This window comes from Crassostrea angulata, chromosome 1, assembly GCF_025612915.1.
Source record: "Crassostrea angulata isolate pt1a10 chromosome 1, ASM2561291v2, whole genome shotgun sequence".
Lineage (NCBI taxonomy): Eukaryota > Metazoa > Mollusca > Bivalvia > Ostreida > Ostreidae > Magallana > Magallana angulata.
Genome location: NC_069111.1, coordinates 6017210 through 6037849, shown reverse-complemented (window position 1 = coordinate 6037849; position 20640 = coordinate 6017210). Strand labels below are relative to the sequence as shown.

Below are 20640 nucleotides of genomic sequence, written 5' to 3'. Positions count from 1 at the left end.
CTACCATTTTTAGATGCCTGATTTTATCCGACTGTGAATTTTATCTTATTTCCAATAAAAAATACGTTTTTAAATATGAAACAAACAAACATTCTTAGGATTCAGGCAAAACAAATAGATAAAATTAAAAAAAATCCCCACCTACCTAACCAATTTTTTTCATCAGTGTTACCCTAAACAAACTATTTTTTTTTAGGCCTTATTAACATTTGAAAATGTCTTTTCCTACGAAATATTTGAATTTTTAAAATCTGTTTACTGGTGATAGAGAGCAAAGGCAATAAAGATGGCTTATGTTGATCAATCAAAATATGTTAACAATTAAAATGTGAGAAAATCGACCTTTGATTTCATTCCTTTGTAGGATTCGCCGTTTTCTTTGAAAGATAGTTATTTTGTTTGGTTTTTTTTTTTTTAATTTGATACTTTAACAAATATAAGATCTACTGAGAAATAAACGTTTCATTGTTTATTTCAAATCTTTCATACCTAATATAGCAACTGTTATCATATTCATGTTCATTGTATGATTTATAAGGACATTTTATCATTCCGATTTTTATTTATTAAAATTGTTTATGACCATGAGAAAAAAGTTTGAAAACCGAAACGATTGTGTTGACCTATAACAGGCCTTTTAAGAAACCAATAATATTCTGAGTTTACACTGATAACAACATTCCTTTGCAGTCACCGAAGTTTGAGGTTCCTGCCTCCTTTGATGACGTCATATGTACCTGTCTCCAGGGGGTCTTTTTAGAAGGAATTCTTAAAAATCAAATATCCATGCATCCAATTTATCTGATAAACATAATTGCTCATTAATATGACACATGTATCTTAATCAGTAAGGTAAATATCTGTTAAAAGTATTCTTTGGCATCTAACGTCTAGTTGATCATTATTTTTATATCAAAACATATGAATAAATATATATACACGTTAACAAAATTTTGTGTCACACAAATTTCAGAAATTATCTTATTATAACATAAACAAGGTATCAACCAATGACAACATTCCCTATAAAATGATTTTGTAAAATCGTTCTAAACATAGTACCGACACTGCAGAAAATGAAATATCATTAACATGATAGAAAACACTACAAATTTTCGTTCCCTGAAAACGTTCATCGTAATATAAATGTATCTACAAATATCCGAATGCGACAAAACCGGGCCATACGGTCCTCGAGAAGGTCAGTAAGCATTGTGGTAAACACACAGGCTCTGAGAGTTAGCTTTTATGCATACATCAAGTAAGATCCAACATTCTTGTTACTGTTAATGGAAGCTTTTGTGGGTGCGACTTTTTTACATCCTTGTGACAAAACTGTAAACAAGGAAAAGGCTTGTCACATTTAGTGGTTCGGTATTTCTATACAATGAGGAGGAAATTAATGCTTTATTAATTACTTTAAGAAATTAATGATGGGTGGTGGTGCTGTCTATTATAGTAGTATTAGGTTATATCATTCAGTCATTATTAATTATGCATGTAGGTCACTTAAACAATTAACACCATTCTAGGATTGTCTTGCGAAACGCAATATAAAAAATCTTACATTAGCAGAATTTCTAGCAGCTTCTAAAAATAGCTACAAAACCATCCTGTACAAAAGAAAGATAGCTAGCTGTCGTCAATAAAAGGATTTACAAGGGTCAATGATTATGGCCGACTTACAGATAACTACAAACTGTATTGCGTCTCTTGTAAAACAAATTTAGATTTCGGGAAAGCTTTACACACCCAGCAGTAGACAAAGGGTAGTAAACAACATGTTTTTGAGTGCGACAATATTATCATACGCATTACAAAGTGACGACTTAAAAAATTAAAATATTGTAAATTATTGGTACATGAAAAATTACATCAACATTATTTTTATTCCAAAACTCCGGTGAAATTTCAGTCTAAATTAAATGTAAATAATTTGAAGTAAAAGACGTATATATTGGACTACTAGTATCCAAAGCGAGGACCACTGTATATATAAACTGTATATAATAGTTTCATTAAAATCATCAAATACTCGTACATGTTTCTATCTACAGCCCATTTTTTACATAAAATAAATTGAGACCTTGACACTCATATTCAACTATATTTGATTTTCACTTGAGTGTTAAACACTGTTTCGTACAACTTTGTAAGTTTTGTACAATTTTAACGAAATTTGTCTTCATTGCTCTTAAGTATACAGAAATCGTGATTACCTACATACATTAGTACTAATTAAGTACAAATGCACTGCGTTTAAAGCACTACACACGTGGTGTAAGGTGTTCTCTATCTGTCTGACTAGTGATCTGCTTAATGGGGACAATTGTAGATTATGGTGCGTAAAATCTGACAATTAAATCAAAATCCATTTTGACAAACGAAAAAAAAAAATTAAAGTATGTTCCCCTCCATTTGTTGCCATTGAATCCGTTTGGTGTGACTAGTACGAAATCTTGGCATGTAGTCATCGAAAGATGTCCTTCACAAGGAGGAATAGAGGGAAAAATGAATTGATTTTAAATTGAAACTCAATTTAATGATAATTATCAACGTCTTGAATTGATTAAGCTATAAGTGTTCTTTTTATGTTTCAGATATACGGTAATTTTGACATTTGAGAGCCCTCTTGATATAAACGTTGAACATGTGAGGCTTTTTCCCGCCAATCAAATAACAACTACAAACTGACAACAAACAACAAGAAAGAGATTCATTCATTAAAAAAAATCCACTTCGTCACGTGATAGAGCGTTACTTTCGTAGTAAGTGTAACATTTTCTAAGCATTGGGATTAGTTCAGTACATGATTTTAAACAAGTCAGAGCTTCGGCTACAAATCGTATTGAAAAAATAATTCTATCGCAGACACAAATCAGGTTGAATTAAGGTCAAGGAGATTAAGAGAAAATTGGGTCAAAACCGATAAGGAAATATATGATCGGGCGAAGTGTTACTTTTGGTGAAGTTTTGGTTTCGGATATGCCCCTTTATTTTTGCCTTCTACTCAAAAACAATTTTTGATTGTTGGGGTAGAACGGAAAAATAGACGAGAGAGAGAGAGAGAGAGAGAGAGAGAGAGAGAGAGAGAGAGATATTTGCATGTTTTGGTTACGGTAGAAAGTCTCACATTGATTTGTTTTTCAAAAAACATTCAGTTTTAGAAAATTATTCTCAAATTCTTCGCGCTTCAAGAAGTAAAAATGTGTATTTATAATAGTTGAGACCCATGTTTACCACTAAAACACCCCAACCCTGCATCGAATCTTTTCAAAGCAGTTGTTTCCTATATTGCCTTTTAAGTCGTTTTGAAATACTTAGTACATTCCCAGTTAACTACATCGTGCCTTATGATGCCATGTTGAAATGCGCTGGTTACGTTTATTCGTCATGTCTATTTTTAAGACACGTTTGCATACAAATTGATTGTTCAAGGTTTTTGGTCATAATATCTAGATTCAAGTAGCTATACAAGAGCAAAAGGTAAAATTTATTTTTCTTTTACATAATTTGCGCCTGAATTTTGGGTAGGGGGTTTGAGTTAAAGCTATTTTTACCTCAGTGCTAATCTCATGCATTCATGAGTTATAAAGAACGCTGATAGTGTAAACTTACTTTGTTGGTTTAACCTTGCCAAAAAAGCTGTATTTGCATATTCAATCATGTTATCAAGATTTTTAACTGCCGTTCACGTAAATTCATGTGAACTTCCCGAGTCATCAGCGAATCATTTCGACGATATTAATTTGTCATGTGCTATAATTAATAATCCCACTTACAATTATATTCGTACTTAGTTTAGTTTACAAAAATGTTGTTAATTGAAAATATTCATATGCACAACCCCCCTCCCCCCTCCTACAGTTCCGCGTTATAAATATCATTATATTTTTCACTCCGTTAATTTATACATATCATACAAATTTTACACAAATTGTACTAATAGATGACTCTTTGAACATTTTTTTCATAAATTGACAATCTGACCTAATTTTGTGACCTCGTAAACCAGACCCCCCCCCCCTTTTTATATTTCAAATATATATAAAAATATATTAGGTTGATACCTTCTAACTTCTAACTATTAATCAAGCAAACACAATACACTTATGTTTTCAATTAACGACTTCAAAGCATTTGAACGGCCGCGCACAGAGATATTAACTACAGCTAGCGTTATATATGTTTGGGAATTCCCATTTGGGAAAATTTTATGGGTTTTTCTCTCTGGATGTTTATATAGATAAATGGATAACCCTTACTGTTGAACATGTAAGTGCTTTTGTTTCCTAATTTTTTCAAATTTACTACTATGCATTTATAATCGAACAAATAACCTTTAGAATGATTTTAGAAAATCGGTGCATGCATGTTGCGTTAACCGATTCTTGCTGTTTAATTAACCACCTTCCTGCTAGGCCCACATATAGTTGACTGTGTAAGTCATAGACGTGCATGTAGCTTATAGGGTTCCGGCGAACAAGTTTTTTGCAGTAGCTGTTCTAAAATACTATAACTTTGTTTTTATATTGAGTTTGCACCTGAAGTACCTATCCATCACATTGGCGGATCCAGAGGGGGGGTTCCGGGGGTTGGAACCCCCCCTTTCTCTGGGACATATGAATTTTATTTTAAACTTAAAATTCTAACTGGAAGGCAATTTTTTCCATCTGCTATTTAAATACTATAATTATCCAACATAAATGCTTTAGAAATCGCTTACTAGTATTTAAAAGTTGTTCGTACAACGGACGTAATTTATTTCTTATAAACAACACCCTATCGATATTTTATTGAAGTAAATTTAAGTTATTAGTTAGGTTCCCGAGACTCCTCTGTTTTTATTATTGGGGTCCCAAATACTAAAACAGAGGGTACTCGGAAACCTGACTAAAGTGTTCTTCTTCAGCAATCGGTGTTTATTTCTTTTAGTAAGCATGTGGAATTTTTTTTTAAATTACATAAAGCATGCAATATCGCTTAGGTATTTTCTTCTTTATGCCTAAAGAAAATCGATTGTACTTAATGAAACGCATGAATTGCATTTTCTTTTTCAAATGCTTAACTGAAATTCTGTGGCAAAATACCGTAAGAAGGGTTAACTTGAGACTTATTGATTATTAAGGCTACAAATTATCAAAATCCTTACCAAAACCAAAATTAATTTACCCGCGGAAAATGTTAAAAAAGTCGGGGGGGGGGGGGGTCTTTACGAATAAAAGGTTAAGTTGGTATTGGACATCTCCATATTATGACGTACTTCCTATTGAAATAAACAATAAAATCAAGTATAATTTTATTAAAGTTTTCTTTTCCGAAATTGCTACCTAACAGCGTAGTGCAATGAGTTTGAGTGTTAACTACGAATGTTAGTTATGAGTTCAAATCCCGTTGGGGAAGTTATGATATCAACCTTTCCAGAAAATTTTAAAATATATTTTTTGGTCAAATATTGTAAAAGTTGATTTTTTTTAACCGCTGAAAGTATTTGTTTATAATTTACTTTTATCCACATTAATATCGACCCTTACCACCTTAACTAGTGCTGAATTTTACACGTTTTGATATTTATGGATTGGAACCCCCCCTTTCCAATTTTGCTGGATCCGCCTCTGCATCACACCCAGACAAATACACAAACAAACAAATTCTTGTCAAGTAGACCGGAACCTCTCGGACGTTATCGGTGTCAGAAGATCTCATGGGATATGGGATCGATTTTGATTGGAATTTAAGTGGGCGGTTGGTCATATGTAAGAGGGTGGGGTTAAGAATTATTATGTCTAATTAGATTATGCAGACACGTGTAACAATTGCTTAGCATCAGAGGTGTCAAAATATAAAGATATTCAAGTATTGCAAAAGAATTCAAAGAAAACGTGAACTTCTATTTTCCCATTAAGTTTTCAACAAGTGGTACAACCACTGTGTGGATTGTTGGAAAATGAAGGAAATTATAAAGGTATTTTACAAAATTGTATTTGGCTAACCACCGATATATGCATAACCATTTATTTTCGTGATCATTTAAGTGGCTCACAAATTGAACAAGAGAAATCATAAATTTATGTATATAAATCCAAATAAATTAACATTGCCAAGCGTTACTTCGAGTGATTATAATGTGCCAATAAATAGAGGAACCTAAAAGCTAAGCAGCCTATCTAGATTTATCATCGTTAATGAATTTAAGAAGATAACTACAAACCAGGACATAAAGGCTCTTAATATGCATTTTTGATGAACATACATTGTATATTGTTGATATCCTTAAATGCGTAAATTCTCGAGGTGCTGTTGTTATTCAAATGTTGTTGTGAATTCTAAAATCAAATTAGGATTGATTCGACCGGTATTCTTGCTAAACCGGACATAGCAATACATTTCATGACGTAATATATAACTTGATTCTGACCTATATAGAAAGTTCGCTCCTAAATCACGTGAAAGACGCAAAGAATGTCAGACAATTTATAAGTGAGGGATTTTTTAAAATAATAATGAAGAGGAGGTCAAATATGAACATGCGCGGACACAGGAATTGTTTCCAAGGGGGGGGGGGGGGTCCGAGGGATACATAAGTTTGCCGGGGGAGGAGCCCGAGGCATGTATTTTTGGTAATTTACTGTGTAAATTGGATTTTTTAGGGGAGTATGAACCGAACCCCACTGACCCCCCCCCCCCACTTCCCAGGCTGGATCCGCATGATTAGCATTTTATAATCCATGAAATTGTCCATGATCAATTTAATCGATGTCATATGCTCTATAAGTTGAATGTTTTAATTTCCCCGTGGTAAGCACAGGCGCCTGACGTTAAAAACATTTCTTTTATTGATAAGAATAAATTATTCCCTGTACAATATAATACAGGTATTAACTTTATTATTAAATCAAATATTTTAACGTCTTGTGCATATGATAGTGATTTGTACAGCTTAAAATTACAATTTATGTACTCAAAGTTTAAAATGATATATATGCATATAGTCTCATAACTAGTAAAACTACACCGAAATTGTGCCGAATGCATGGTTGGAACATGGACAATGAATAATGCTCGGGGCAAAAAAAAAGTTCTATATATCAAATTACTGTTTTCTCCTCTGATTCCATCCTTTCCAAATTTTGCGAAATTTGGATCTCGTGAAATTGCGGTTTCATCTAAAATATACTTATGCCGACTATAAACAACGCCCACCGAAATTTGATATCTATTTACTTGTATGTATACTGTCGTCATGTGTAGATTATAAGTTGAGATCATTTATCATTTGGAACAGCGACAAAATATATATGCATAAATATAAAGATCGTATATTCTCGCTTATAAAAATATATATATGTATAAATGTTAAAATTACATTCCAAACAAAATCGAAAATTCTTTTAAATTGAATAAACAGGGTACACATAATAAATAAAGCAGCATCTTCGCTGGCCAAGGTTTTCTGATACGCACCGCTTCAGCGAAGATGCAGATACAAAGACACCTTCCCACCCTTCCAATGCTAGCTTGCATAATGTTATAGAGTGTGTAAAAATTGTTGTTTTTTTTTTTTCTACTTTAAGATTTCTCCTTTCAATAGTTATGCGAGAGAGGGATTCCTGTTAAATTAGATTTTACGGTATTTCAATTTTAAAGCGTAAATAAAACTTGATATAAAATCGGACCAAGCAGGTTTAACTAAATTGTAATTTACAATAACTATTTAAAATCTTCTTCCATTTGGATCTGGGATTTGGCAGCATACATGAAACTGATGTTTTGCGTATATCTAAATAATAATATAAATGTACATGTAGGTGTACCCAAAAGAGACATAAGGGTTATCTGATACATAGATAACCAAGGGTGACCACTTGGGTTCGGTTAATGGACAAATAGATATTGGACAAATAGATCGAAAAAAATAAATCACATGGGCTTGGTTGTCCGACATATACATTTAAGAATACATAGCGCAACAATATGACGACAGCTCGGGGTTTTTCCGGGGGAGGGGGTACTATTATCTTTTATTTCTACTTATTTATACCGAATTTTTGTATTATCACTCTATTTCCAAAATCATTTTCATAAACGGTCATATTCATCAAACTATTTGTCCTTGGGTAGCCTTTAGAGGGTAAAATCCTCTTTTTGTCGCGTTATTAAGATACAGTTTTAAAATTAAGGATCTTTTAAGTGTGTAACACACCAAATTATACCGATCACCCCTGGTGTCCTTAAATAGAAGAATGCGTGACAAATATCAGGTATCCAGTAAAACTTCAAATTGGCTCCGTCACTAATTTATTTTTTATTTTTATTATTTTTTTTTTTTTTGAAGTTATATCTAATTTAAAAGTCTTCTACACAGGTTAATATACATTGTATTCATAAGAGTACATCATGCATGACGATTTCACAATTTTAAAAAAAAGGTGATTCGTGTAACATCGTGGTTCAGTGAATAAGATAATAAATCATCACACTACTGACTCAAAGGTTCCGAGTTCGAATGCTCTAGATATTTTTGTTAAAATGACTGTCAATATATTTTTTTTAAATCGGGGAAATTCATGCGCGTGAAACCATTATACTGATTGCAGTAAGAAATAGACAAAAACATCCGACTGTCTGATAAGCAGATCTAAGTTTCGAGCCAATTTGTTTTGCAATAATTTTCTTATCCAGCAATATTGAAGAGGGGGGTTCCAATGGATGAGTATAATTGAGTGCTTGTTAAGCTTTTATAAAAAAAAAACAAAGACTTTTTTAACATTTTCCGTTGCTAAAATTCAACAAGAAATCATCTTGTCAACATCTATTTCAACATCAGAGTGCACATGCATTTTAACGCAAGTCCTAAATATTTACCCATCATGATTGTTGATCGTTTTAGTTTTTGAAAGGATGGATTGCATAATTTCTAGCCTTAATAAAAAGCAATGAGAACACGCATATTTGCTAATTGAAAATGTTACATAAGATACATAAGATCGTTCACAGTAATGAAGATAATCTCGATAAGAATGGTTTTGGGGGGTATTTTTCAACTCTTTGAATTTTTTATTCTGAAACTATTTTTTTCAATGTTGGTATTCTGTTGTCCTGTTAAATAAAGGTCTAAATATGGCTAAGGTCGGGTCTTTTTTTGTGCAGTGATTCATGTATGAAGGTATCTACAGTGTAGCATTGCAGAAAAATACAGAAACCGCATAAGCGGGTAATGTATTTTTTTCTATCTGCAGTGCTGCCACCAAAAGCAAGGAACGCATTTTACCATATATTTACATCTGCCTCTGAAAAATTTAATCAGTTATCCATATAGATTTGTTTTAAAAAATATGTAAATTATCACTGAATATTGTCAACCAACATAGAAAAATCAGCTAGAGCGCAAGAGAGGGATTAATATAAGCCCTATGGCTTGTTTCCCGATCTTACAATTGTAATTATCATCATGTAAATGTATTTGAATCTATAATGAATAAATATTTTTTAAACTAAAAATCAGCTAATTTCTCCATATATGGAAAAGTTACGATAGTAGTATGCGTTGTTTACTCGATCGCGTAGATTTCTGGCTTTTCAGTTCAAAACTTTATGACTACAATCGATATTCTTAAGAAATGGAGGGGGGGAAACAATAAGCTGATGTTAATAAACATCTGTGTTTTTAGCGATATTGTTTTATGTGATTTTTTAATTTTCCAAATGTTTACTCGGTGAAATAAACACTGGATGCTGAAGGAAAGTACATTAGACTTCGACAAAATATCGATAGGGTTTTGTTTATTAGAAATAAATTATGGTCCGTTGAACGAACTATTTTTAAAGCATTTATTTTAGATAACTATTAATTTAATAGTATTCATATTACAGATAGATGAAATCGATCGCCGGCTTTTAAAAAAGCATTATAATTTTCTTTTCTTTTTTTAATTCTATATGTCCCCGAGAAAGGGGGGGGGGGTCTTTATAGATAAATATCTTAATTTTCAATATAATTTCCTTACACTGTCCCAGAAATGTATATGAAGGAGCAAGTTTTTCTATATGAAAAATCGGTTGACTTTATTACATAAAAGTGGCGGCTGGTACACCCCCACCCCCATTCCTTTTAATACATGCCTGTCACTTTCCCTTTGAATAAGCACTAATTTTCAAGTTCAGCATCGTATGTATAATGCAATAGCTACATTTCAACATTCTTGTCAGCATAATCTTTTATGTTTACTACAGCCAGAGACATAAATAACATGTAATTTATGTCTCTGCTACAGCTGGCAAATCAACCCGATAAAAGAAGAATACGAAGACCAGTGATTGTACCTTTTTTTTTCATTTTCAACAATATCGCATATACATATATATCCTTGACAATTCGCTTGATATGCATACATGTAATTATTGAATTTTCACTGATCTAAAATTTATATCGGGAACGGAGTACAATTTTTTCGAAAATCCCCAACGCTCCGCCATTGAAAAAAAAAATTGGTAAACATATTTTCGAATGAACATTATATTTTTTAGGATTATGAGGTTTTTAAGCAAACAAAAAGGAATACGATTTAATGTTTAAGACCTTATTCTTTCGCAGAGACCTGTTTTGAAGGTTGGGTGTCCGTGAAAACGGTTGTGTGAAAATGTGAAGTGTAAATAGATAACAGTGATTGAACGTGTACGTGTTTAAACCCCATATTTATTTGTCAGAAAATATCTTATAGTAAGGAATATGTATATTCTTATTGTGTTAGACTTATTGATGAGTTGTAACAGTCACCCTGCCCTCTTGTGATTCACAGTTTTGTAGGAGTAGCAGTAGCCTAGTAGTAACTGCACACCCACCTACGCGATAGTTTTGTTTACATGCAAGTTGCTTATGCAACAATTGACAAGCGCCTATTTAAATCTCCGTCATAAGTTAAGTGAATGACGTAAACGCTAGGAATGTTTCTGAATGAAGTATTCTTTAAGAGTTTGTTTCAATTTGTTGATGTTCGGACCAGGATGTTAGTAACTTCAGTGTGAAATTTTAAGGTGTCTTGTCAATGTGGTCGGTGGGAAACTGGGGGAGGGGAGGGGGTATGTGTATTCTAGAAATTTCAAATTTAAATCTTTTAATTTTGAAATAATAATTCATAAATTGCAATAGCAGAGTATGAAGGTACTAGGTGATTTAAATGAATTTTAATTCTGCAACTATCTATTTCTACTTCCTACTTGGGAACAAAAGAAGAAATTTTGAAATATGTTTCATTTCAATATCTATTGATAAGATGTAAAGATTTTTTTTTAATTCATTTTTTAGATTTATTTTTATTTATTCAGCATGTTCATATATTATTATGATTTGAGTTGTCGGTTTTGAAATGAATATGTAATTTGTAAACATTTACCTTCTTTATATGCTATTGAGTAATGATCAATAGAGACTTGCAATGTATGAAACAGGTTGTACTGACACTAAGTGTAGCTTCAATTATTATTTTACAAAATAGGCATTTTGATATTTAATGGAAAAATAATGAATATTTTTATATATGCCACTGTACATGAGGCATAGATGATAGTTGTAAAATAATCTTTTATATTTATGATTTACCTCAATGGTTTTCTTTAAATATTTTTTTTTCAAACATTCCTTCAATTGTGTGTTTCAGGTTTTTGAAGATTACGCTGCGTTATTTGAAATTTCCATTGAATTTCTATTGTAACAGAAAAAGGTAACTTTAAACTTAAAGCAAATACACATGTATGTTGTAAACAAGTATTAACTGGATTGCACTGTTATTTGTAACTAACTTTATACAAGTATAAATTCTGTATCGAATTTTCTCTTTAAAATTCCTTTTTTTTTATTTTTGTTACAATTTTTGCATTGAAACATACAAAAATTAAACAGGGCACCATGCAGTTGATTCAATATTCATTGGGCACATGCCATTGTGACTTCAGCAAAAAAGTTTATACTTGTACAAGTACATGTTACATTGTATTCATTTATCAAATGAAATAACATTACAAACATGTATTGAAATATCACATGGTATAACAGAAGTTTTAACGAGTGTTTCTAAGGTCAAAACATCATTTATTCTACAGAACCCTCACATAGGGTTTCCTTTACATGTATACACTTTACACAAGATGTAGGTATCATCAATTCGTCATTTTAGTCTCAGTGTAGGTATGTGCTGATCCATTTTAGCGATAGCATAAGCTTATATATGTACAACACAGTCAAGTTTGCGACAAGGATGGTAAAGTTTAATTAAATGCAGACAGTTCTGTTTTGGTGTTTCCTCCTCTTCAATGGGAGCTGCTCTCTAAATGCCACTTACTCATAAACACTGGATATTACAAATGACGGTTGAGTTTTAGTCAAATCAACCTTTCCTTGTTTCTATTTTTTTTTATCCAAGGTTAGATTAAGAGTGTTTGGTTTATTTCACCACTAACAAGATATTTCAAAGAACAAGTATTTTGGATGCTTTGTTGAAGTGATTCTGGAATTGGTTTCTTTTTATTGAGCTGTAGTGAAGCATAAACAACTAGAGAGATCTTCAATAAGAATGTTGTATATGAAACAGCAATATGCTAATTAGTACATATAATATCCAAACATACTATGACATTGGCTGTGTTTTCACCCCAACAGTAAGATTAAGGATTTATAACAGACTCTATTATAGAGTCTTTACTTCCGCAACTACATCCTGTATAGGGTTGTTTAGCTAAGACTTGGTAACAGTTGATCTACATTAAAATATGATTTTGTAAACAACAACAGCCATAACAATAAGAACAACAACAGCAGCTGAGCTGTAACAATAACAACAATGACAACAGTCATAACAACAACATCAACAACAACAACCATAACAATAACAACAAGATATGAATAATAGGAATGTTAACACCTTTGAAAAATAAGTTGGTGTGTGCTGACAGTTCACAATCCGATGCTTTAACATAATGAGATACACTGTTAGACAACAGGTTTGTGTGAAATCAAAGATGTTAAGACTTAATTTTATCATGGAATTCTTCGAGCATCAGAATCTGAAGGTGTCCAATTTCTTCTTTGATACATAATAATATACATGTATGTGCACTAAATTTTTAAAAAAATAATTATTCAAGTACAAAAGGGTACCCCCACCCCTTCCGAAAAAACAAAAAAAAACCAGAGATTTTGGTCTTATTTAGGGATCACATTTTCATGTGTGAATAAACAGGTTATGACTTATGACATATGACTATCGTAGTTTGAATCCTCGTCAGCAGTAGTATTTGTTGACTTTGATTGACAAAGTCCGGAAATAAGAACGTAGATCAAAGTACTGGGGCTGAGTCATTGCGTGGGAGTCGAGGAGACAGTTCTTACTACTGGTTTTACTGATTGTAAAGCAGACTCTAACGTCAGGGTCAAGAGGTCACATCGACACATTCATTCAATGTAAATGGTTACACTTCATCCTCTTACACACTGAATTTAAGATGATGTCATAACACACTTTTTTTAGTAAGGGGATGATATATTGTAATAGTTAAGTTTTTTTATTTATTGTATGCTTTCATCTGTTAGCTCATTGGTTTCATTTCTTTCTCAAACAGCAAATAAATAAGTATTAATACAAGGATTTATGGGCATTCTCTATTTGGTAATTTTTAAATTGTTTAAAAACAATGCTGTACTTAAGTTTATTTAATGTACTCTATGTCCAGTTTCCTATTTTGAAAGGTTAACTGGTTTGTAATGAAACAATTTTCTCTTGTAGAAATATTCTCTTCATTGAAAGTGAAAGATGGACTGAAGCAGTAGAATGGTAAATTTTTTATTTAGATAAATTTAGAAAACTAAGTAATTCATTAATATTGAAATGAATGTTACATTACAGTGGTATGCATTTTTTTGTAACTTTGACAATTCGATAAACAAAATAAACACAATTTTTTTTCTTTATCAGATCACATGTAATTTCTGTAAAATCCAGAAAACTCTGTTTCCTTATGTTGAGTTCCTTTATAGCACATTAACTGCTGTGAAATGTCAAGAAAAATCAATTTTTTTATTTTCATGTATTTTGGATTTCAAACCCTGAAATGCATAATTATTCATAAATTTATACTTTATGAAAGATAAAAAGCTGTTGATATGTATTCAAATTGCAGCTTGGCTTTAATTGAAGTGTACTTTTTCTGTAGAATTCTTCCATAAACTAGTGTACTTCTTTTTTGCTAGGCTGCTGGTCGGGCCATTTTAGAGAATGGAGGAGGACATAGATATCATTGGTAATAATGAGGGGGATACCAACACAGACACCATCACAGGGGGGAGCCACTTCAGCAACCTCCAGCTCAGCTTTACGAACCACGAGAAGGACGGCTCACTCCATGCACTACAGACGGCATACAGTGAGGTGAAGAAACGCCTGCAGGAACAGGTCAATAAAAATGCAGTTTTACAGACTTCGATTCGGGAAATTGAGATGCAGCGTATTTCAGGGGGACGTCCAAACTCGGGAGTGTTTGGTGCGGCAGGCCCGCCCAGTGAACCTGAGCAGGACCTACAGGCGCAGTATAGAGCCGAGTTCGGATTTGCGCAGAGTTTAGAACGGCAGGTTATTCGGGCCAAGAGTACTATTTCAAAACTTGAAAGTGATAATAAACTTTTAATGAAGAAACTTACACAGCAAGAGGAAGAGTTGAAGCAGTGCAAAGCTAGAGAGTTTGAGACTAGGAAAGAAAATGAAAGACTTCGAGTACAGCTTAATAACAATCAAGGTCAAACTCAGGAACACAGTGTGTTGCGTGCTGAAATACAAAAGAAAGATGGGGAGATTTGGAATCTGCAAGAGGAGATTCGGAATCTGCGAGAGCTGTTAAAGGGCCAAGGGACAGAAATACCCTCCCTGAATTCCATCACTCAAGAAGAGGGGGTGAGAATTATAGATCAGGTGGAGAGATACAGTGCCACAATAAAAAACCTAAAGGAACAAGTCAAGGTCCAAGGGCAAATGTTAGGCAAGCAGAAGGACGCAATTAAAAAACTCATAGGTGAGTCCATGTTAACAAAGTTGATAATGTTGATTGTGTTTTATACAATGTTTAGGTACGTGACAGTACATCAAAAAAAAGGGGGGGGGGAATACAGGGTCTTGACAGTCATATCAGTACTAGGGAGTCGGTACAGCATTCTTTTAAACATTTAATAGAAAAATATCCCATGTTTTGATTGGAACAATGATTTTGTGTGCATTGGAGCATATCCAATACAAGATAACTTACAACTATGTGTTGAAACAAGTAATGAGATTGAATTCAATTACTGGGTAATTTCACACTTTTGACAACTTTTGTCATCAAGTTAAATTATACTGGGCACAAGTGCCCTTTATTGCTCTTTTAAAAATAGAAAATGTAAAATTATATAGTACTGGTAACTTTCTTTCTTCTGAAAAATTTTGCATGTAAGAAATGCCTTGTTTCCTGAACCACCAGGGAATTTGAACAGAACTCTGCACTAACCACCTGTAATGAAGGTGTTCTCTTATCAAATTTATACAATTAAAGGACCACACAAATTCAATGGGAGATATTTGATTACACTTAAATAACTTGTGATATTATAGTTACTTTTAAACCGATAACTGTAAATACAGTATTTACATTTTCCAGTGTCTTTTTATGTGATAACAGTAGGAATCATTTAAAAAAGTATAGTTCAAGAATTTTATCATTGACACACGTTATTTTTATTAGTAATAAAGCCCATAAATCTCTTGAACTGTGTTAAAGATTTACATTGATAAGTTTTTACCTGCATAGGACTAATGTGTGTTGTTTTTCTGTTGAATTCTGTTTCTAGTATTTCACTTTTGAAGGTTATTTTCTAATGTAAAATTGAACACAGTTTGTCAATATCAGTCATTTTTATAAAATCTTGCAATAGTCATTGACAAGCTTGTAAAATAAGCCGGCTATATTTGTTTCAGAGAGTGCCAAATCCACCAGTCTGAGTTCCAGCACTTCCCGCTATGCAGCAGAGGGGGCCTCATTTTATCCAACACACTATGAGACTGAACAGGCACAGAAAGCTACCGAATATCCCAATCCGACGATGGATTTGTACGCAGAAAGGAAACCACTACTTGTCTCTAACTTCCCCACATTGCAGACTATGCCACCGGCTGATACCTCACAGACATTGAAGGAACATTTTCATCAGCTGAATTTTACAAAACCAGACCCAGATAAAAGACTTTTCAGAGGACCCACTGAGAGTGAGTACAATGTTCCAGGCACGGGATACCCCAACATGTGTACACCGTCTGTACTCACCGAAAGCAAGAACTCTAGAACCACTGTGGTGGGTGGGTTATCAAGAGGGGGTAACATTGAGGAAACATATCCGCTCGCAGGTAAAGGTGTCAACATTTCTATGAAAAAACCAGCTTCCACACAGGATTTCAGCATGTATGAAAATCTAGACATGCTAACGGAGATGGGAAACGGTGAAAGGGTCCAAACAAGTGAGGATCAAACAATGCAATACACACCTAGCCCTGGAAACCATCTTTTTAATCTGGAAGACAGTGACTATGTGAATCTAAAAGATGTACACCCTGGTCGTGGTGCAAGTAATTTCCCTGTGATATCACCGAATGTGAAGGTTGTTCCATCGTCAGACGATAAAAAGAAGCTGCATAGACAGCCTCAGGAGCATGGAACGATGGGGGGGAATTCCCCTCCACAGTCTGTGATTAGACCTCTCTCCACCCAAGTCAAGGGTGAGGAGAGAGACAGAAGAAACAAAGTGAATGTCCAGTCTTCTCTAGGGCGGGTCCCACAGGAAAACCCACAGGAAATACCCTTGAAGCCAGAGATACGCACTGTGCCCGGAAGTTCTGCAACTCGACCCAAACAGGTTGTTCAAAAGACTCCATCTGGAAACTCCCAGATTTGTCCAGTTTGTGGGCAGGACTTTGTTAATATTAGTATGGAGAACTTTCAAATGCATGTGTTTCACTGTATGGATAATGATGGATCAGAAGATTGCACCACTCTGCATAATGTTTCGCCTACAAACCAGAAGTCAAGTAAAGATGTGCGGATCTGTCCAATGTGTGATGCTAGTTATCCCTCGGAAATGCAGTCCGAGTTTGAAAGTCATGTGCAAGAACACTTTGGGGAAGAACCAATCATCGACAAATTTGAAATTTTACGCCACTGATGTTTTATTTAAGAATTAATCATTTAAATGATTTAAATTAAATACCTAGGTAAAATAAAAATGAATTAAGGTCAAGATTTAGTAAATAAAAGGTGCCTACAGGTTTATAAAATTCAAGATATAAATTCTTTTAATGATGCTTATAACAATATTTTTGCTTCATAGGGTGTACCGGAGCTTAACTTTTTTATAAAAACGTTGAAAAATCATGTTTTAAACAACAATTTTCTATGAAATATGAAGGAAAAGTAACAAATCTCGGAGTTTTGTCTATTTTTGACTAATGAAATATATCTAGATTGCCTACAGTTTCTCCTAAAAATGGCATTAAACAGGCTCTTGACCTTCTCTTTAAAATGATTTCAAATTGAACATAGGTACCGGGATTACTTTTCCTGTGATTAAATAAAGAATGTCAAAATATTGTTTTATTTTCTACATAATTCCTTTAAAGCCATAAAATACGGGAAAAGATTCATCAAATCAATTATGATGTCACAATGGTTCTAGCACCAAAAAGACACTCTGGAATCGTTTACTAGGTCTTGACCTTATGACTTCAACGTCGGTACACGCTATCAAAGATTTTGTTATGAAGCATCATTAAGAGAATTTATATCTTGGAATTTCATAAACCTGTAAGCACCTTTCATTTACTAGATCTTGACCTTAAGGTTGAATTCTGTCATTAACGGTGTTTTAGTGTTCTGAATTTAGAAGCTTTTATGTTATTTATATGTGAATGTGTCTGTGTGAATGTGTTGGTTGATAGGTGTTGGATCTATTTTACTTTAAAATTCAATAATTTGTGCTATAATATTGATTTATTATACGTTTGAAATAATCTACAATATCAACTCTTTATATTTTTTTTCTAAGGGATTGAAAAAATAATTTTAAAATTGTTTTTTATTTTCTTAAATCAAAGTATGATAGCTAATGCTTGACTGTGTTAAATTACTTTAAATGAATCTACAACTGAGAATTTTTTTTAACTTCAGCAAATTGTTATAATAAAATTTCATGAAATACATTAAATACACTTGTGTTTTTTGCTACAAGACAATGCAATAAACCTAAGTTAACCTTTACCTCTGTAGTCTGTACAATTTTACAAATCTTGTTAATTAAACAAGTTTCCAAAATGCAGTAAAATGCAAGCAATTTCAATGGGGTGCCATTTTAGTATTTTTCTGTTAAAAACAGATTTTATACGAAGAATTTTGTCTGATTTTAAGAACTTTTTATGGTGTCAGAAAATAGAATAGTTGATATTAGCAAAATATTTTCTCTTGTCAGTTACTCAATTTTTAGCTCACCTGAACCGAAGAATTCAGTTGTTCTGACCACCTCTTGTCTAGTGTCCAACAGTCTGTCCATCTGTCTGTAAAATTTTCACATTTTAAGTTTAGTATTACTGTGTTAGTTTTTACCACACAAGTTGTTCTTAGAAGATTGAAAAATTAAAGGCACCCTTTCATTAAAATACTACATATGGTCGATAAATTTAAACGTTTTCTCAAGAAATACTGCACCAAAATGCTAATATTGACAACATTGCTTCTCTCTTTGGTTTATATGAAAATTGTACCATGACCTCCGTCATATAGTTTGGCCCACGGTGCATTAAGGTGAAAGATTAACAATGGAATATAAAAGAAAAAGTATTTTGAAAATCTTTTCCTCAAGTATTACAATGCTTCATTTTGTGTTTCTGTCATGATTGCAATGTTCTATATTATTCACTGGGAACAATATTTTAAAAATCTTTATCTCCGGAACAATAAAGTACCGATTTGTGATAAAATGAAAGCATCATGATACATGTATTATGTAGAACCAAAATTGTTCAAACCATGACCAGCACACAGACCAATAACTGGCCCATTTCAGAAAAAAAAACTTAAAATCTCATGTTTTTTTTCTACAGTGTTAAATTTGGTTATATTAGGCGAGAGAAATTTAATTTTTAGTTTTACGGATTTTGTTGTAAAAAATTTGGGTCGGAGGAGGGGAATAAAAAAACCAGTGGGCAAACTTTTAATTGCATATTATTTGCTTGAACTTATAATATTAAGTTTCATTTGTCCACTATTCACTATGTACTTTGTGTTTGTTTCAAGGTCATTGGTATTAACCTTACTAAACTTGTTCAGGATAACATTTTCTTTGCTTTTCATAAAAACTTTTAAGCCAAACCATGCATGGCTGACCTCCATCTTAAATACTCCATGTTATAGAGACGCTTACACTTAATTTTTAAAAGCTCCCTTTGTCAAACGTTTTGGAGATTTCAAATAAAATAAAGTAATTTTAAAACCAAGGTCGGTCAAACTTGAAAATTCCGGAAAAATTTCAGAAGATACGATTTTTTTTCATTTTTTTTTTTTTTTTACAAAGTCGAAAAAATTGGGTCGGATCCCGTAAAACTAAAAATTAAATTTTTCTCGCCTTATGTTAATAAAAAATTCCATTTTTAATATCAACAATTATTTTTAAAATCAAAGGATACATTTTCTATTTCAAATATGATATTACAAAAAACTTATTGATTTTTATTAAAATATTTCGTAACAAAAAGAATTAATGTATTTCAAAGATAATGAAATCTTCTATACTTCTATATTAAAGTAATAGACTCGAATTTTCGGGCTTTAATACCGAGAAATCTGAAGAGTGCTGTCTTTTGTTTTATACGTTTTAAACATCATAATTGGTACCTGAAGATTACTAATTTGTTTTTATTTTTTTTCTCACTTCTCTCAAGCTTCATTAATAATCAACGAAAATTCTTTTTTAAAAATCCGGAAATCATCTGGATTTTTTGGATTTTACAATCTTGCGCATTACCTTCACACTAAATCACCGGAGGCTCTTTAGTTTATGTATCCACAATATCACATTTTCATTGAAAATTCGCTTTATTTTCTGTTAATCAAAGAAAATACGGGAGATAGCTCTTAATCAGTGCATTTTTAAAATAAGAAAAATCCAGAGAGTTCGAATGTCAACGTGGTGTGTAAATTTGAAGCTGGGCGCGCTTGATTTGTCTACACCTTACAACTTGTATACACTTTTCTCTAATCAAGTGCAAAAGTGTACACTTTAGGTGTACACCGTCTGCACCCTGTGCAGGGTATGTGTTGGAAATTACACTCTTAATTTCAATATGGCGGCGAAACAGTAAGCTGAGAAATCTGCAACATTTCTTTTGTCAGGACAAGAAAGTTGCAAGAGTTGATAGCCTAATTGTAGCACATATTGCGTGTATAAATATAAAAGTTTTCAAAGCATAAGAAAAATAAATATTTTTTAAATATATCAATAAAACATGTTTTGTCAGCAAAAGTCAACAGATACATGTATTGTTTATACGCATTTATTTATCAGTGCATTTGAATGCACTA

The 20640-nt window shown here is 32.7% G+C and overlaps 1 protein-coding gene across 6 annotated transcripts; it reads left to right on the top strand.

Annotated features, from left to right (window-relative positions):
- The first annotated feature begins 2746 nt into the window (after positions 1-2746).
- LOC128188714 (uncharacterized) lies at positions 2747-18266 on the top strand. Of its 6 annotated transcripts, none has more exons than XM_052859981.1 (5): positions 2747-2768; positions 11658-11720; positions 13779-13826; positions 14243-15057; positions 15996-18266. In XM_052859981.1, the coding sequence occupies exons 4-5, from the start codon at positions 14268-14270 to the stop codon at positions 17231-17233; spliced, it is 2028 nt and encodes a 675-aa protein (XP_052715941.1). In that variant the 5' UTR covers positions 2747-2768; positions 11658-11720; positions 13779-13826; positions 14243-14267; the 3' UTR covers positions 17234-18266. The 6 variants fall into 6 exon arrangements, with proteins under 6 accessions (XP_052715941.1, XP_052715899.1, XP_052715924.1 ...); XM_052859939.1 differs by lacking the exon at positions 2747-2768 and adding an exon at positions 4229-4275; XM_052859964.1 differs by lacking the exon at positions 2747-2768 and adding an exon at positions 5898-5965.
- Positions 18267-20640: the final 2374 nt, after the last annotated feature.

Coding starts and splice junctions, on each gene's coding strand:
- LOC128188714 (XM_052859981.1), top strand. CDS start 14,268: ATGGAGGAGGACATAGATATCATTGGTAATAATGAGGGGGATACCAAC. Junction 15,058..15,995: donor CGCAATTAAAAAACTCATAG/GTGAGTCCATGT, acceptor TATTTGTTTCAG/AGAGTGCCAAATCCACCAGT.